Source organism: Colletes gigas, unplaced genomic scaffold, assembly GCF_013123115.1.
Source record: "Colletes gigas isolate AHSC1104 unplaced genomic scaffold, ASM1312311v1 Colletes_gigas_Sc00010, whole genome shotgun sequence".
Taxonomy (NCBI): domain Eukaryota; kingdom Metazoa; phylum Arthropoda; class Insecta; order Hymenoptera; family Colletidae; genus Colletes; species Colletes gigas.
The window spans coordinates 8,258,692-8,276,282 of NW_025106639.1; the positions used below are offsets into that span (position 1 = coordinate 8,258,692).

Genomic DNA, 17,591 nt, shown 5'->3' on the forward strand with positions numbered 1-17,591 from the left:
ACGGGCGGAAGTGGATTTCCTTCCGAATCATTTTTATATGCGCACGCTGAGGTTTCCGAATGTCAGGATATAAAGAAACGCGACGATAAAGACTGGACCCGGCGGGGGAATTGTAAATAGTATCTCGTTTATTTCTTAATCTATACATATCTTCGATTTTGTTGGACCACAGTTTTCTGCCCAAAAAAGTACAAAGTGGGGAATGAAATGAGAAAAGGGGGAACCCTCCGTAGAAACCGTATTAGTACTTCGTGTTGGTTAAAACGTTAGAATAGGTCCTTCTCGATGATCAAGGATATCTGCAAAAGGAGGGAAATCGTAATTAATCGGCTTGTCGGTTCCGTTCGCGAATAAATTGATCGATGGAGAGGCGTTACGCAACAGCTGTTCGTCGCAGACTAATTTCGTTTCTCACGACTCTGTTGTTTTAACTAACAGTGATTGCGTAAGGATTAGAAACTGTCCAGGATTCGTTCGAGATATTTTGCCCGACCCTTGGACTGCTGCGACGTAACGCCGTCTTTTGACGCGTTAAACTGCCTTTACGTAAGAATTTTTCTGTCCGCGACGACCGATCGACAGGCGACCGGTCTCGTACCTTTGGCAATGCTCCACCAGGGCAACGTAATGTACGTGAGAAACGCGTTCAGGGGAACGGATTGGGCTCGCCTGGTCTCTTTCCACAAGTGGAAGGTCTGGGTGAATCCTCTCATCGTCCACAACGGGTTGTATGCGCCGTCGTCCAGCTCTGATGACAGACAACGAACCGACTATTACTGATAACCACGGATCGAATTCAGGCTCGACCTAGAATTAAGATCCTGGAATGATACGCGCCGACCGATTAAGCAGGACAATGAATCTCGATTGGTGACTCATGGCGAATATCGAAATTCGATACAAGCGACGCTGCACGACCGAAAACTTATCGATGACAAGGCGTAACACGTATGTATGTACGTCGAAGTGACAGAGCAATACACATTAGCTACGGGTGCGCAGAACAGGTAAACACAAACAAGGGATGCACTAGCGTTCCGTTTTTTTTTATCCGACGAGGATTCGACGAGCTTTTACATTCTGCTCTACGACGCGTACTTTCTTTTTGCTCCAAGCGTTTTTTTCATCGAACATACTATAGAGCAGAATGGAAGGACGAGACTGTTAAAAATTATGGATTCTACGTTCTATCGATCTCTTACTTTCGTTGTCGGTCTTTCGTTTCGGCGAATACACAGGATGTTTCACAGAGATATGCAAATACTCGGTCGAATCTACGCGCTAAAATAATTAAAATGTTCTGCAAGGAGAACGACGATTTTTACTTATTTTAGTACGTAGATCGAGTGTGTATTTACGGATATTCTTGAAACACCTTGTATATTGTAGCTTGATCATCATTGTGAATGACTATGTTTATACCGGTGGTGAAACTCGCGGAGTAGACGGTTTAAACATTCTGTTTCTTTTTTCTTTTTTCTTACGATGACGTTAGATTACAGAAAGCATAGAAATAGATTGCAGCATTTGATTGGTATTGTCGCGAACCACCACCAGCACTACGATACACCGTCACGATCGGTTCCAATGGTATTCGACGATCGATTGTCTCGGAGACGATCGCACTCCCATTGCCAATGTAATTTCACCATCCTCATAAACACAGTCATAGGCTGAGCATGGTCGCACGAACGGAGACACGTATTTACCTTTCTAACAACTACGAACATTCACGGATGGAGTACAATGGACAAAATGACTGTTGGTTTTCTTGGTGTCGTACAGACTGCCCGATAAACGATCGCTCTCTCACGTGATCTTGGTCAAAAAATGCAGAACTTTCTTTTCGTTTTGAAGGATACTTTTGGGGATATTCTGTACAAGGAAACGAATATTTGGAAGTCCAAAGCATGGCCCAATTTGCATCAATGCATTCGCAGGAGTAGTATTTGCTAACTAGCGTTCGCGTAATGTTCACAACGAAGGCTAGGCGCGATACATCTAATTTATACTAATTAAGAACTCGGAAATAAGGTCAAACACACGCCTTTTCTGAAAAGGTGCACAGCGTTATGGTTCACCACGCTATTATGCAATAATTTACGATCTTTGGACGCAAGAAAGCCATCGTTTACAGCTCGTTCCGCGTCGATTCGTTCACTTTTGCACCCCCCGAGGTCAGCTATCTCATTAACACTTTATCTGGCGCTTAAAATTAAAGCGATCGATCGCCAATGATCGGCTAGCGGTCGACGAAGTGTCAACGTGGTTTGAAAAATCAGAATGCTCACAATTTCCACCAATTTTGATGAAAATTAGATTCGCGAACGCTACTGCGGTGAGAAAAGGGGTGGAGGTGTGTGCGGGTGGCCTCGAAACTCGGGGACAGCCAAGAAAGCGACCTCTTTGCTGCGAATTCGCCGATTTCTCGGATTTGTTCGCGAGTTTCGTGGGTGTCCGCGCACCCCTAGTGAACGGGCCGTCGGAAGAGTCGGACATCTGTACGGGTGATCGCGTTGTGGGTGGAAGTGTCGGATGTGGCAGGGTGGAAGAAGAATTTACCCTGTGAGCCGGGGCGGCGCGGGAGCTCGCACCAATAGTAGATGGCTGTGCCGTCTGGTGTGACTCGGTGAGGAGGGAGTGGGTTGCTCGCGAAGCTTCCGGAAAGCGCGCGTCTTCGTCTTCTCCTCGGCAGAGTGGCGCTGTGCCTGTGCGTGGTCAGGTTTCCGCGCGTGATACGGGCATTCGCGTTTTTATCTTTGATCGTCTCGTCGTTTTTGTTCTTGTTCCCGATGTAGTACTCCTCCTGGTCGGAGCCGGCCGACCGCAAACGGTGACGCCCGTCCGGCCGCCTCGACCTGAACACCTCGTCGTCGCTCAGCTGTCGATGCTCCTCCTCGTTCTCCATGTTGTTCATCCTCTCCTGATTGATGATGTTCCCGGTGCTGTACGGTCTGCGTTTACGGTTATTGTCCTGCTCCTCCTCCTCGTATCCCAGCGGCAGCTCCTCCTTACCGTGGACCATTATGGCGCCCGCGTCCAGCTTCCGTCTGACGTTGTCGTCCGTCAGGCAGGGCGCCGCCGGCACGAGTATCTCGCTACCGACCTCGATATGATTGTGACGATGGTGGTTCTGGAGGCCTACCACGAAACAACCTGTTCCATTGTCTGCGTGCTCGCGCTTCGTCGTCTCCGACCATCGACCTGTCGCTTCGATCGAACGATTTCTCCCTTTGACACTCATGGTGACGATTTAAATCGCACACCACGGTTCAAACGATTATGCAGAGCATTATGGATAATATCGTGGTAAACTCGAGGCCCGTAGAAATATCCTCTAATATCTTTAACGCGAACAGAGTGGAATTTTAATGGTTGTCCCGGTTTGTCGGGGAGATTTGATTTAGAGCGATCGACGGATGCTCGATGGAATGATCGAAAGAAGCGGAAGACAAAGAACGAGCGTCTTGGAACGCGCGGGAGAGCACGCTCACCGTGTGTTTCGTGATAGGCCTCCTTGCGGTTCGGGGAGTTCTCGTTTCCGGCCGGTTCCCACGAGTTACGTTGCTTTTGATTCGGTCGTTGCTGCCTGCCAGGGTGAGGGGATCTTCGTCGTCTGGCACGAGGACTTCTGTGATTTCCCGGTGAGCCCCGGCCGCCCCAGCTGCTATCCTGTAGGTCGGCTACAAAGGAAAGAGCCGGCGTGGCACGTGTCCACTGATTAGAGATAAGGCTACGCGTTTCTTTGTCTCGCTTCCGTTTCTTTCGTTTTCGTTTTTTTTTTTTGGTACTTTGTCGTTTCATTTTCTACTCGATCGTCCATGTTCGTGACAAGCGTATCGGACAGAAGGGAGTACGCGCGTGGCGGTGTTGGTGGTGGTGGCTCTAGCTTGTATCTCCTCGACGTGTTTCACGACGTGCCTATGCATCTTTTCTTTTCGCAATTTTTGCTCGTTTACGTTCCCTTCGTTTACGTAATTACCGTCCAACTTTCGCTCGTAGCTACGACCGGTCCCGAAGGAGCCCAAGCGTGCGATCTCGCTGTTGCTCCTTCCCGACCGATCCGAGGCTTCGCGGCGGAAACAGTGAATCGCAAAGAAAGAACCCTCCGGTTTCAGCTTGCTATCTAGTACGTTGAAAAGTGACTCGAACTAGAAAAGATATATTCTGGGCGCCTCTGAGTCACGGAAACAAAACAGAAAGTAACGTTAAATAGTTTTATACCGCGACAAGATGTAACTTGGGGTGTAAAAGAAACTGTTCTCAATAGGGACGTCTAAGCTATCGAGGTGAGATAGATGTGCAAAAGACACAGATACGTAACACAATAGCATGCACAATCGCTCCTGGAGGGCCGCAGGCAGAGAAAAAATAGGAGAGGGTATAAAGAATGTAGAGTGTCGTTGTATTTGTCACGCAACTTCCGGTTCCCGTCGACGTTCGATCGTTCGACGATCGTTCCGCGTGGGACAAGAGCTCGTAGTTACCATCTCGAACGTCCCCTGCCTCGATCTCGCTCAGGCCGTTCGCCATCGAGTCCAGACCCTCGTTCTCCGACCTGGCCTTCATCGACGCCGTGTCCGGCTTCGTCTTCCAGCCACCGCGAACGAAATTGTTCAAGTTTGCGCTGGGATCGGACAGCCTTCGTTGATGTCGGTACATGAACAACTCCTCGGCGTCGTCCCAGTCGGCGTCCCACAGGGAATCCGTGGCGCAGTAACCCGGCTCCGACGTAGGCGTCTCCGCCCCCGAACCCTTGGGCTTCGTCACAGCCATCTCAGCGTGTCCTTTTCCTGAAAGAGAAACGATGATCGATGGTGCAAGGAAGCGACGCGCGGTGAACAACAACGATCGAGATGTTGTGTAAAAAATTCTGATGTTTTTAAAAATCGAAGCTGAGACTTCAAGGGAAAATTACAGAGAATTTGACGGACATGCTCTTTCGATTCGAAAACGTGTGTGCACAGGTGATGTTTTTTAATCGTGACGAACAAACGACCGAGATCGTTGTTGTGTAAAGAATTCTGATGTTTTTAAAAATTGAAGCTGAGACTTTAAGGGGAAACGTGTGTGCACAGGTGATGTTTTTTAATCGTGACGAACAAACGATCGAACGAAAGAGTGAACGCTGCGTCGGGACACTGTATATCGTACCATGGGGTCCTTTCATTCGGACGAACTCTATTCTCTGCGAGGCCGCGCCGGAAAACAGGCCGAAGGTCATGCGTTGCGCCATTTTGGTACTCAAGCTAGACTGAAAAATCGAAGCGGCGGTATTACGTTTCAGCGGGACACTCGGTTCGAAGCCGCGCTCCCAAAGCATGCATAACGGTGGCTGGGAACGTGGCCACTCGAGCCACTTGACGCTTTTTAGCGCCGGATGCAATTGCGACGCGGGCCGGGAGAATCGGGCTCAGATCGACGATACATTTACGAGCATCGATCGCGCAAATTTAATTTGAGCATGGAATCTGAAGCGGAGCGAAATGTAATCTGATTAATGATTACGGAGCGACCGCGTTGCGATTTCGCGATAAGCATCATCGTCGATCGTTAATCAGATTACGTTTTGCACAATTCGCATTCTCGAAACGTCTGACCCAATACGAGCAGCAACCCTTTGTTTAAATGTGCATTAGTACTTTAATAGTGTTAGTAAATTAGTGATTTTAGAAGATAAAACGGTCTTGAAAACAAATTTTCTTTCAAGTCGATACCGTGGTTAACCCAGGATCGAGCGTTAAAGCGTTAAAAGAGACGCGGGGCACGCGGCTTGGAGCGCAGCTGGGAGTGCCAAGAACGTACCCTCGTGTCGTATACTTTCTTGAGCGCGTCGTATCTGATAGAACCGAGGAAAATTACACCCTGGATCGCGCCCTCTCTGTCGGACGCGACCAGCTCCACGCATACCATCTCGCCGTCCCTCACTAGAATATCACAGAAAACTTCGTCGAAATTGTCCACCATGAAGCATATGTGCGGGTAGGTCATCTCTTCGAGATCACCCTTGGCGTCCATCCGACGTCGACTAGGACTCGCGTACACCTTCTGCGAGTGTCTTCGTAAAACCTGAAACGTCCAAGAAGGAGATTTTTTCCGCCAGTGACTAAAGAAACTTTGAATTCGAAACGGTTCTCTTGGCTCGAGGGTTGTTAAAGAATGCGAGAAATAGTGGTTTGCGGCTCACTTGCAATTCCTTGGGGCTCGTTCTTGTGCAGATCGCCAACGTGAGCGTGTAGTCGAACTGATGTACGACCAGATTCAGGTACACGGTTTCCTCCCAGTCGATGTCGGGATCACCGATCGGCAGTTTCTTGCTGTCCTTGCGGAAAACGTCCACCTCGGTCTCGAACTTCGGCAGGTACCTCGACGAGGTTTTCACGTGCTTCTTGCGAACGAAGAAGAGCAGGTCGTCGCCGTCGATCGTGTGCTCCGCTTGGAAAAGGAAATGCCGGACGAACAGGTCCGTCCAGTAGGTGGTACCTTGCAGCACCACGAAACCGGAGTCTGCGAAAATGTTTCGACGACATCCTCCGTAAATCACCCTTTACTTTATTATCGCGTCGAGCAAAGGGGTACGCGCCACGCGAATTTACGTTGCTCCAACGCAGCGTGACAGAGAACGTCGTTAAAAATACGCGCGCGTGAAAAAATATACCGGATGCGTCAGAGGCGCGAAGGTCGCTGGTAAAAATAAGAGCCTTCGATTCGCACGAGGAAAGATCGTCACGGTAGTTTTGATCGCCATCGGTTCCGCGTTATCTGCGAACGAGCAAAACAAAATTTCTCCAGGGAGGGACACGGCCATATCGCGCGGAAGACAGTCGATAATCGATAACGATATTCAGCCAAGTCCGAGTTAATTGCAATTCCTATCGTCGACGTGACCTATCCACGATCTTTTTTGCTCGAAACGCAAAACGTATTTATTAATTTATCGCTAGTAAATTATAAAACATCGTATTCTCGTTTTATCAAAGAGTTTGATGACAAATAAGTATTACAAAGTGTTTCCCGCAACGCAGAAGCCTTTCCTCGTCGACCGCATAGGGGACTCACGGCTTAAAAAACGCTATTGATATTGAATCATCCCGTGCAGCGTGTACTTAATTGTCTGGCGACACAGGGTTACGTCATATTGTGTTTATAGAACGAGGCGTTTCAAGTAATTGGTCCAGCATTCTCGTTAATAATATGCGAACCAAAACCAGATTCCGGCTACGTAATCGACGCCCAGATACGAATGTTTTGTTCCTCGTAACGAAAGGAAACGAGTAATAGTTGACTTCATGGTCGATGGACCAGCTGGTATTCGAGTTCTCCGATGCTCGATGGAAATGTACCATGCTGGAGAATCGAGGCAGCAAACAAAAGGTGTCGATGGACGGATTAACTGAGGATTAACCCGTTGCTCCGATACGTTTCTCGTCTTCGACCTCGCGGCAGCAGACTCGAATATATGTAAATGCATGCAAACGTATTCGAATCGGCAAATCGTGCGTGTCAGATCGAACGTCGTACAAACGAAATCGACATTCCGGTCAGCTGTTAAGAAAAACAACTCCAGTCGTGACCTTACTCCGTCTGAACGGCGAAGAAATAATTTGGCAAAACAAAGCGGAAACATCGTAGACGGATACGCGATCGTGGCTCGTTTCCCCCTCGACTCATCGATCGTCGAATCACCCTCGCTGCAAACCCCTGCATATCCCAAACAAAAGCACCAGTCCCCCCAGGAACACACCCCTTGTTCGAGCACCCTCGCGACTCCCCCAAACGCGCAAGACGGACTTAATCATGCTTAAGCCCTTGCTAGACTCGTGGTTACTCTTGCTCCCTTTCAACCAGCTATTAATTCGAAACGAACAGGCTCGTTCGTTCCTCTCGGTGTTTAAATAGAATTGTTACCGACCATCCTTGAGCATCTGCCGGAGTTCCTTGGTCCTCTGGAAGTTGATCTCCTCGAGAAGCTGCTCGAGCATGGTCGGCGGCCGGGTGAGGCCCGCTGTCGAGCTACCCGCCAGGTTGGCCATGCTCGGCTGAACGATCAGGCTCCTCCTCGACGTGGTGAACGCCGGCGTCTCCTGGACGGTCCCACTTGTCGTCGCCACAGCCTACCGCGGCGCACTAGCACTGGACACGCTCGCTGAGGATCACGGCAGCAGGGGCGAGGACAACGCCGAGCGGATCGGTGCCGAGAGACGCGACGATGGAACCGAGACAAAGACGGGTCATCGCGAAATCCCTCCGCGGCCGACCGGCATTTTACTCTGTCCCTCTCTCTCTCTCTTTCTCTGGCGGATTGCGTCACGATTCGGATGTTTGTGCACCGAGGATCTCCACCGTGGTGACTTTATCTGACTGCCATAGTGACGCGAGTCGTACGAATCGTTTACGATACTCGACGTTACGGGTTCGCGCCTCGAAACTCGTCGAGTTCACGCTTCGCCGACCGGAGAGTCACCGGGTCCCGACGAGTCTCCTCCACGACTGTCGAGTTGGCGCTACGACGCTCGATAATCCCACGCATGCGCAACCTGCTGGTGCATTTGCACTTTTCCAAATCCCGAGAGTTCAATTATTCTTCGATGGTTATCGAACATTCAGCTGCTGTCGATCGTTTAGCGCGAATTTTCAAACGATATCGAATCGTCTAATTTAAATTGGAGACATCGTTCTCCGGCCCCCCGGGGCCCCCAGAGTTATAACTCTGCCCTGAGAGTCTGCGACAAATTCATACCGACGCGGTTCTCCGGCTCGATTCGCCTGATAAAACAGTTGTCTGCATAAAAAATTAACGTTCCGTTTTTATCTACGGATCTCGATCGGAGATTCGAAATAAAGGGATGTTATCGACCGAGAATATCGATATATATCGCGAGCGAACATTTAATTTGCGTATTTTTTAGTGACTTGACTCATGATCCATTGTCATTCGGAAAAACTTGGGTGATTCACGTCGCACGAACTGTCGGCATTTAACTGTTATCGAAGGATGATCGAGTGGTCAGATATTACTAGTAACGTTGTCGTGTTGTAACAAGCAATGTTACAAATTATCCCCTCCATTCCCTTTAATTACACCGACTAAGCGTCCGCTTATCTACGACTTTCCGCGGTCAGCAATGTCTCGGGCTTATAATGACTTACCAAAGCTGAAAAACTAAATTGTACGTCTTCTACTTCGCTGTAAGACTGCTTTTCTCGAGTAATCTTTCCATACGTGTCCGTTTACAAAATTTATCGCAAAACACACCAGGTACGAGTACTCGTAAGATCGATTTTTAGTGCGTGGTAGAATTTTAATACGAATAAAATAATCGCTCGAGTTGTTCCCGGTGAACGAAATTAGAGAAATAGTTTCGAGCGTTCGTTTGACTTTTCTCCCAGCTATGGTGCTCATAAAATTGCATAAATTTGTGGACCAGCAATGGAGGGGTTGTGTTCTAGATATTGATTTTCAGTTGTGAAACGAAAGCTTCGGTAAACGCGGACGCGGGTGTTTATCGTATGCGCGTTATCTGAAAGACGTCGTCGCTCCCAGGCAAACACGATGACCTGAAACTGACCTCGTGACTCGAGATAGTAATTTCCGCCGGGTAACTTGACATAGGACGTACGTAGCTAGTTCCAACAAAATAAAATTCACGTCGTTACGCTCTGAACGTTTCCTTACATGCTTCTGTCGGAAACAAATTCTCAGATGACTTCCTTTTTACGATCCTCGAAAAGCAATTTTATCAGCAACGCTCTAAATAATTGCTAAGAAGACTCTCAAGTCAGAACTTTTAATTTTTAATTTTGAACATCTCTAAAATTATTATTAATCGCGAATATAATTTGGCCAAGTGTGGGTCGAGGATAGTTCTAGGGCGTTGGTATCGACTAGGCGTGATAAATCCGAGGAACCGGTATAATGTCGCGTACGTTGGAAATATGCGAGGCGGGAAAGTGTTGGGACGACGGGCGTTTTTCGAATCGTCGGGGCAAACTTTCCTGATCCGCTTTGCTGGCCGCCCGTCCGGTTCGTCATCTGGTTTAGTCGTGCACGATCGTTCTCTCGTCTTACTCAACATCCCGACACCGGGTGTACTCGTCGCGATTTCGACTCGTGGGACAGTCAGTGCGAAAGAAATCGACGCGATCGTGTCGGTGAGTATCGCGTGCAAGTGCCGTGCACCAGTGTGCGACGCGACCAATTTTATCTACCTCGACGATCGTTTAATAACCACCTCGCCGCTCGTTAATTGATTCCAGAGTAGATTTCACGGGAGGGACTCTTTCTCGCTTATTTCGACGACTTTTTTCAAGGTAAAAACAGAAACGATTGCTCGGTCGGGGAAGTTTGATAGGAACTTGGTCTTTTCGAGGATTATACGCTCGTTTCGTAGGGAGAAAGAACGATCGCGAGTTATGGGGAATGCGGTACAACGAGTAAGTAGAACGTTGAAAGTGTCGAGTTAATTTTTGGTCAGTCGCAGGTTTTACGAAAGCTGGCTAAAAGGTCTGATCGGATACGGGTCGAGATCCCTTCTATTTTCTTGCAATGTTTATTTGGAATCTATCAGCTGAAACTAAAATTTAGCGTTTCGTAGTACTGTTAGCGAACTCGTTCGAGCCAGCAAGCCTTGCCTTAGGCGCAGTTAAAATTTGACCGACTCTGGCTCCGGAGTTCTTAAGTCGATTCAATGAATTAATTAGTGGAAATCATGGGTGGTGCCGTCGGAATGCTTGACGAGAGTTTCGGAGGCGTAATCGTGTTCCCAGAGTAAATGGTTTTACAGTCGGTACTCCCTCAACTTCGACTTTCCGTGAACGTGGTACAAACATTAGTTTAACGTGATTCTTTGATCGTAAAAAGGGAGTTTCAGATCGGTGATCGATAAAGCACGTGAAACGTAGAGTTTCGAAGAAGTTGCGAGCCAGTTCGTTGCGAAAGATCGTCCCGTCAGCAAGAGACGTATCGTTGGTACGAAACGTACGTGGCGATTTTTCCCCTAGCATTATTAAGTAATCGACTTCCAGTGAAATGTAAACCGCTTCGAATTTGGCCGCGAGCGAAACACCCCGAAGCGGTGGAGTCGCGAGCGCGCGTGAAAGGGCGAGCGTCATAAAAGAAGCTGCATCCCGCTTCGTTCCGCCACTTGGCGCGTTAGAATTGACGCGGACATCGCGCGATTTCGATCCAACTTCCGCTAAAGTGAGCTTCTAAGTTCGGTGTCAAGGTGTGGTGCGGATGAAAACAGTGCGGTTCGATCTCAGTTTAAAGAAAAACGATCCAAGAACGGTAATAAAGCTCGAACGAAGCGATTCAGGCATTCGACGCGTCTATTGATCCAAGCTCTCCGACGTTTCGTTTCACCCTGTTCAATGTTCATCCGTGATGGATCATTTCGTTCGTTCAAACTTTATTTAACGAGTAACAGCTAAAAGAATTCTGTCGGCGGGAGATAGACAGAGTCAGGGAAATCCTATTTCCGAATACCGGATGCAGACTTAAAATTCATCCGTGATCTAAATTCGCTTTTAGCCTCGGTTTGAAAAGTCTGTCAATGGATTCTAATTTACGAACGAACCTGAAATTTGCGTCCGCCGTTCGGAAATAAAGTTTGCTCCCGCGGATCGATCGTGGAAGGAATTACGGACCGTAGCCAGCCAGCCTTCGGAACTGTCCATATTCTACTTACTCGCGCTACCACATTCCCCTTGATCCCGAGACGGATCATTTTTTTCTCCGTACGAGCCTCGAGAGCTGTCTACAATTGCATAATCGTCGTTCCTTGAACGATGAACTCGGGGTGATTGTAAAAAAGTTAATCGCGCGCTTCCATCTTTCCCGATTCGATTCGTCTGCGAATTGGCTAACGTCGCGAGGATCGTGGATGCAATCGATTCATCGATTCCCGGATAACTGTTTACGATAATCAGGGGCGTGAAATCACGGGGGTCACAAAGGGGGACACGAGTTCGAAACGCGCCTAGTCGCAAATCGCTTTCTTTTCGCGGCTCTGGAACGCTCGATCGATCGTGGCCTAACTTCGCCTCGCCTTATCGATATTTATCTTCGAGAGCATAGTTCGAGCACGATTCTTAAGTGGTTCACAATAGTTTCTATCAATAGAAATAGATAGCAAGTGAAAATAAAATTCGATTCTTCAAACGAAAACTATACCAAGGCTGAAACGAGGAATTAGAACTTGATAGTCAATATATTTTCCTGCTACGGTTTTACGACGTTCTTGATGAAGTCAATTACCCGTTAAGCTTCCGTCGAAATGACACGATTGCTTTGGTTTCGCTCTCTACGAGCGTTCCTTCGCGATGCATTATCTCGAGCCCGTCGATTATGGTTTCTTTTTATCTCGATTCGATTTTGATCCGCGCGATTTCTGGCGTTTCCCGCCGCTATCTTGTGTGTCCCTGTTTCAAACGATCGCCCCCGACATCGGTGTTCTAGAAACCTACACCTACATGCCGAGAGCGGCGATCTCGAAAGCCGGTTCGAACTCCCGACCCACTTGCTATACACGCTTACGCGTAATCCGACGCATCTCTAGCTCTGCTCGGATGTTAGTCACTCATCTTTTTTTATTGTTCCCGACGATACTCCGGAAGGATGCGCCTATCTCTCCGATTAGGTTCCTTTCTCCTGTTGGCGTTATTCAGGATACACGATATCTCCATTGTGCGTACAATCTTACGATAAGTATGTATCTTGCATCTTCTCGATGTTGTTCATAGTCGAAAGACTCAATATTTTACGTTCGATATCTTTCTTCGTTAATTATTTTTTGGGATTTTAATCTGTTTGGTAACCTTGAGTGATCGAAAGGTAAACGTCCAGTCGAAATTTACTTCAAGACAAATATTTGGTCCATAACGCGAACCAAGATGCAACTACCTCCATGGTTCGTCGTTGAATCTGAACTTTGATGTTCTATTCGAGTTCTTGGTTCCCAGTACACAGAACCGTCTATCGCGTGACACTAATTTTAAACAACTGTTTGCTCGTTTCCGGTTTTGGAGAGATCCGATTTCACCTTATCCTTCTAGGATGCAGTGCATCGCGCGGTGACATCTTTTCACCGTTCGAGCAATTTCAGCGATTGACCTTCTTTCCACAATTCTTACCAGTAATCCACAAATTGCGACCAAGTAAAATCGCGAACAATATTAGAAACATGTGCGAGTCATCCCATGTTTTCTCGCGGCAGCTAAACTATCTCGAACTGGTTTTCTCGAATATTGCGCGATCATTGTTCGACACGCGAAAAGGAAAACTTCGAGTCGGAAAAATAAGGCCGTTCCGTATGCAACAACCTTAATAAACCGTTAATCGTAACGCGTCGGAGTTTCTCGATGCTCGTCACAGCCGGTTACATCGCCGCGCGTCTCGTAACTTTGTCCCTTACGTCATGTTCCAAAGAAACGCGAAAGACGAGGCGCGTGTCGCAAGCAGTTCGCCTCGTTCGATCGAGAACCAACCACCGGGAGAAACTTCTCTTATCCGCCGCGAAGGGAACCGGATCGCTGAAACTGGACCGACGGAAGCGTTCGTTCAGGAAGCGCGGCTACGACTCCAGACTTTCGATTTCCCTCGCGATCGTGGAAACGTAAATTCGAACTACCGACAACAGGAATCGCGATTTTTATATAATTATTCTACTCTTATTTCAGGACAGAAATAAAAAGCCATTGCTTGTCCCGAGGTTACAGAATTTCAATCAAGATTAAAAATGTCTTCTTTACGTTGAACCAAAGAGTTTGACTGGGATCGTGGATCTTTTCAGGCTACGCCATGTTGTTCCTGGCCGTGACAGCGTGTCTGGCCGTCGCGGTTCAGGCCGGATGCCCCATGCGACCGACCGCGGAACAAACTTCCGCAAAGAGGACCGTGGGCGATGGCGGCTACAAGATCCTTGTTAGCGGAGAGGCCGACAGATACATTCCGAATGCCGTGTACACGATCAGTTTGCAAGGTAACGTTGCTCGTTCCATGTTTGCTCGAACACGAAAAAACGAGGATTTTTTCGTCGGTTTCAGGGTCGAGGACTCACGAGAGGCTGCAACAATTCACGCGTTTCACGCTCTCGGTGCACTCGCAACACGCCCCGAATAATCCCGCAGCTCGAGTAGGATACTTCCAGCTATTCCCGGACTCTCTGACCACCTTCAACGAGGACTGCGTCAACACCATCTCCGAGGCCTCCGGTCTCCCCAAATCGGAGGTAAACACGTCCGTCGACGGATACTTTTCTTCCCCTTTTTCGTTTCGAAGTCGAGCCTGAGCCCGACGTATCCGACGCGTGGAAGCTCGCGAAGGTCGATCGCTAAGATAAATTCTCTGCGGCTGGCAGCCGGCCAGAACACGATGGTGTTTGATTCCTCGACGTTATCGTGGCCGGAGGCCCGCGGATTTCCTGCAACGGGTCTGTAAAACGTTTCTTACCGCTGGCGTAGATCCAAGTGATGTGGAAGGCACCGCCGTCCGGATCAGGATGCGTTATCTTTACGGCCATGGTTCTGGAGAATAACGTACGATGGTACGCCGAGGACGGCGGTCTTACGAAGACCTTCTGCGAGATGGGACCTCAAGAGGTGGAGATCCTCGACGTCGACAAGTGTTGCGCCTGCGACGAGGCCAAATACTCGGTGTGTATTTCGTTACTCTTTAAAAATAAAGTCTGCTCCGCTCGAAACAAATGAAATTATTACGTTCGTTGGTACAAAGGTAGCGAGATATAGCTCCTGAAAGAGGATATAGTATATTTTTTGGGGTATCGTTCCTGGTAATCTGTGCTAGCGAGTTTTTAACGTACCTGTTCGCCTCAGTTGACTATGGAGGGAATCTGGTCGAACGTGACCCACCCGAAGGATTTCCCGTTCTCGGCCTGGTTGACCCATTTGAGCGACGTGATCGGCGCGTCCCACGATCCGAGCTTCTCCTTTTGGGGCAAAGACCACGTAGCCACCGATGGCTTCCGGCAATTGGCCGAGTGGGGCTCGATATCGGGGGTGGAGAACGAGCTCAGAGCTAATTCGAATAAATTGAGGACACTGATCAAGGCCGCCGGCCTTTGGTACCCGAACGTAAACACCAACACAACCACCAGCTTCAGGTAACGTTCCTCTGTTTCCATTAACCCATTAGAACTTGCAGACCTTCGTCAAATATAAGTTTCTGCAAATGCAAAACATGGTTTTACGTATCTTCCATGATATTCGTTCCACCTCGAAAGCTTTTTGTCTTCGCAGGGTGGACAAGAAGCACCCCATGTTGTCCGTGGCCTCCATGCTGGGACCGTCTCCCGACTGGGTGGTGGGCGTCAGCAAGCTGAGTCTCTGCAGAAAGGACTGCACCTGGACGAAAAGCGAGATAATCGATCTGTACCCGTGGGACGCGGGCACCGACAACGGGATCACCTACATGTCGCCCAACTCCGAAACGATACCGCGCGAGAAGATGAAGCCTATCACGACCTTGTACCCCGAGGACCCCAGATCGCCCTTCTACGACCCGAGCGGGAAACCTATGCTGCCTTTGGCCAGGCTCTACTTGAACAGGGAGAAGATAGTACCGAAGAGCTGCGACGAGGAGACCCTTCAGCAGCAGGTCACGCAACTCGAGGTCGCCGAGAACACGGAGGACAGCTCGAGACGTACGAATATCATTGCTCCCAGTCGCTAGTTGCTCGACGTTTAGTACCGATGTAGTTGTATTATGTACCCTCTGCTTTTGCGATATCTTTCTGTGTCGTGACTTCGCGGAGGATTAGTAAAAATTCAGAATAAGGAGAACGTGTATGTTTCTTTTCCTTTACGAACGAAGCTGAGTGTCGTACTTCGGACTACACGCCATGGTCGACATGCTCGGTGAGTTGCGGCAAAGGGCTCAGAATGCGTACCAGGACCTACTTGATGTCGGAGAAGGCCGTCATGTTCAATTGCAACAGACAGCTGGTGTCGAAGGAGATGTGCGTGTCAGAGGTTCCGGAATGTCCGTGAGTATATCTAACTAGGTGGAGGATTAAACTCGTCGAATTTATGTATCGAACGAAGGATAATACACTTACCAAAATGTGACTTCAGAGGCGAGGAGGAACCGGAAGTGGGCGACGTCTTGCTCGCCGCAAACAACGCTTTCTGCGGGACCACGGAATGGTCCGCGTGGTCCGAGTGCTCCTCAACGTGCGGAGTCGGGATGAAGTTGAGAACGAGAAAGTTCACGGACCGAATGGGTCGTAAAAAGTGTCCTCACGTAACCGTCATGGAGAAAGAGAAGTGTATGGAGCCACCCTGCCCATCCGACTTGGAGGAACAAATTGATCCTACGTGCAAGGTATGTCCTAACAGAGTTTCTCTGTACCTCTTCGACTTTACTCGTTTCAACGTGCCTCGCACGATTCTTTGACGGAGTCGAAACAGTATTAAGAAAGTCCTCCGAGCTTTCTATTTCTCTCTAAGGTCACCGACTGGTCCTATTGGTCGCCGTGCAGTGCTTCCTGCGGAAAGGGGGTGAAGTTGAGGACCAGGCTCCTGATGGTCGAGCCGTCCAAGCAACAGAAATGTTCGTCCAAGATGGAACTGTTGCAGCAACGGCCGTGTTTGGAACAGGCTGACTGCACCTTCGACATGGCAACCGCGAAAGGTGTTTCTCCGTTCACTGTTTCTGATTCTGTTATGTCGATTTGTTATTATAATTTGATTTTTAGTGGTTTGCATGGAGGAAACGGATCCTGGGCCTTGCAGAGGATACTTCCAAAGGTGGGCGTTCGTTCCACAGAAACTGATGTGCGTACCTTTCGGCTACGGTGGCTGTCGCGGTAACAGGAACAATTTCTTGACCGCGGAAGAGTGCACCAACACGTGTGGTATCGTGAGTAAACTTGTCAGCATCGTGGCTAGTCGCATCAGTCGTAAAAGTTATATTTTGCACAGGTCCGCGCGATTCTTACTGGGGAGCCCTTGAACTCTACTAGTTCTCAGCAATCGTTTCAGTCCCCAGCGTCTGTGAACTGCGTCGTGACAAACTGGACCCCTTGGTCACCCTGTAGCGTCACTTGTGACACAGGTCGTGTCACCAGCTATCGTACAATCAAGGTGAAATCTTCTGAAAATCGTTCGCAGATGGTCGAGCGTTCTTTAACAATCAATTAATCGAATCTGAACTTTCAGCAAGAAGCACAGAACGGTGGACACCCCTGTCCCAAGAAGTTGCAACGTCGTTCTCGATGTCAACTCGCACCCTGCGAGTAGCACACACTGTAAACGCGAATTCAAAACAATACATTTATCTTCGAACGAGTACAGTGACCAGTTGAAAAACCGAGACAAATTTTAGATGTAATTTTTCTACGAGATGCTGGGTATGAAATAAACCGATGTATCAGAATAAATGGTATTTTATTAATGGTCATTCGTGATCGTCCTACTCTCGGTCGAATTATCCAAATACACACGGCTGCTATGGGCAAACATAATCCGAGATTTGATCTTTTTGGAATTAATCTGCCTTATTGCGTTCGGTTTTCCGGTCGTTAACAAATCGTGCCAAGCGATGGTTCCGCGATCGAGAACGTTAACATGTTTCT

At 48.6% G+C, this 17,591-nt stretch overlaps 2 protein-coding genes across 6 annotated transcripts; one reads left to right on the forward strand and one right to left on the reverse strand.

Annotated features, from left to right (window-relative positions):
* Nucleotides 1-115: 115 nt before the first annotated feature.
* LOC122398034 (uncharacterized protein KIAA0930 homolog) lies at nucleotides 116-8,478 on the reverse strand. Of its 5 annotated transcripts, XM_043397626.1 has the most exons (9): nucleotides 7,913-8,478; nucleotides 6,188-6,507; nucleotides 5,806-6,069; nucleotides 5,155-5,254; nucleotides 4,488-4,793; nucleotides 3,495-3,683; nucleotides 2,563-3,141; nucleotides 599-748; nucleotides 116-299 (listed from the first exon to the last, which is right to left on the reverse strand). In XM_043397626.1, exons 1-9 carry the CDS (start codon nucleotides 8,031-8,033, stop codon nucleotides 259-261), a joined length of 2,070 nt encoding a protein of 689 aa, XP_043253561.1. In that variant the 5' UTR covers nucleotides 8,034-8,478; the 3' UTR covers nucleotides 116-258. The 5 variants fall into 5 exon arrangements, with proteins under 5 accessions (XP_043253561.1, XP_043253562.1, XP_043253564.1 ...); XM_043397627.1 differs by lacking the exon at nucleotides 3,495-3,683; XM_043397629.1 differs by lacking the exon at nucleotides 2,563-3,141.
* A 2,657-nt stretch (nucleotides 8,479-11,135) lies between these two features.
* On the forward strand, nucleotides 11,136-17,390 carry LOC122397625 (spondin-1). The gene is made up of 12 exons (XM_043396894.1): nucleotides 11,136-11,287; nucleotides 13,791-13,979; nucleotides 14,044-14,228; nucleotides 14,461-14,652; nucleotides 14,833-15,119; nucleotides 15,256-15,659; nucleotides 15,830-16,001; nucleotides 16,090-16,339; nucleotides 16,465-16,648; nucleotides 16,713-16,876; nucleotides 16,939-17,100; nucleotides 17,176-17,390. The coding sequence occupies exons 2-12, from the start codon at nucleotides 13,799-13,801 to the stop codon at nucleotides 17,254-17,256; spliced, it is 2,262 nt and encodes a 753-aa protein (XP_043252829.1). The 5' UTR covers nucleotides 11,136-11,287; nucleotides 13,791-13,798; the 3' UTR covers nucleotides 17,257-17,390.
* Nucleotides 17,391-17,591: the final 201 nt, after the last annotated feature.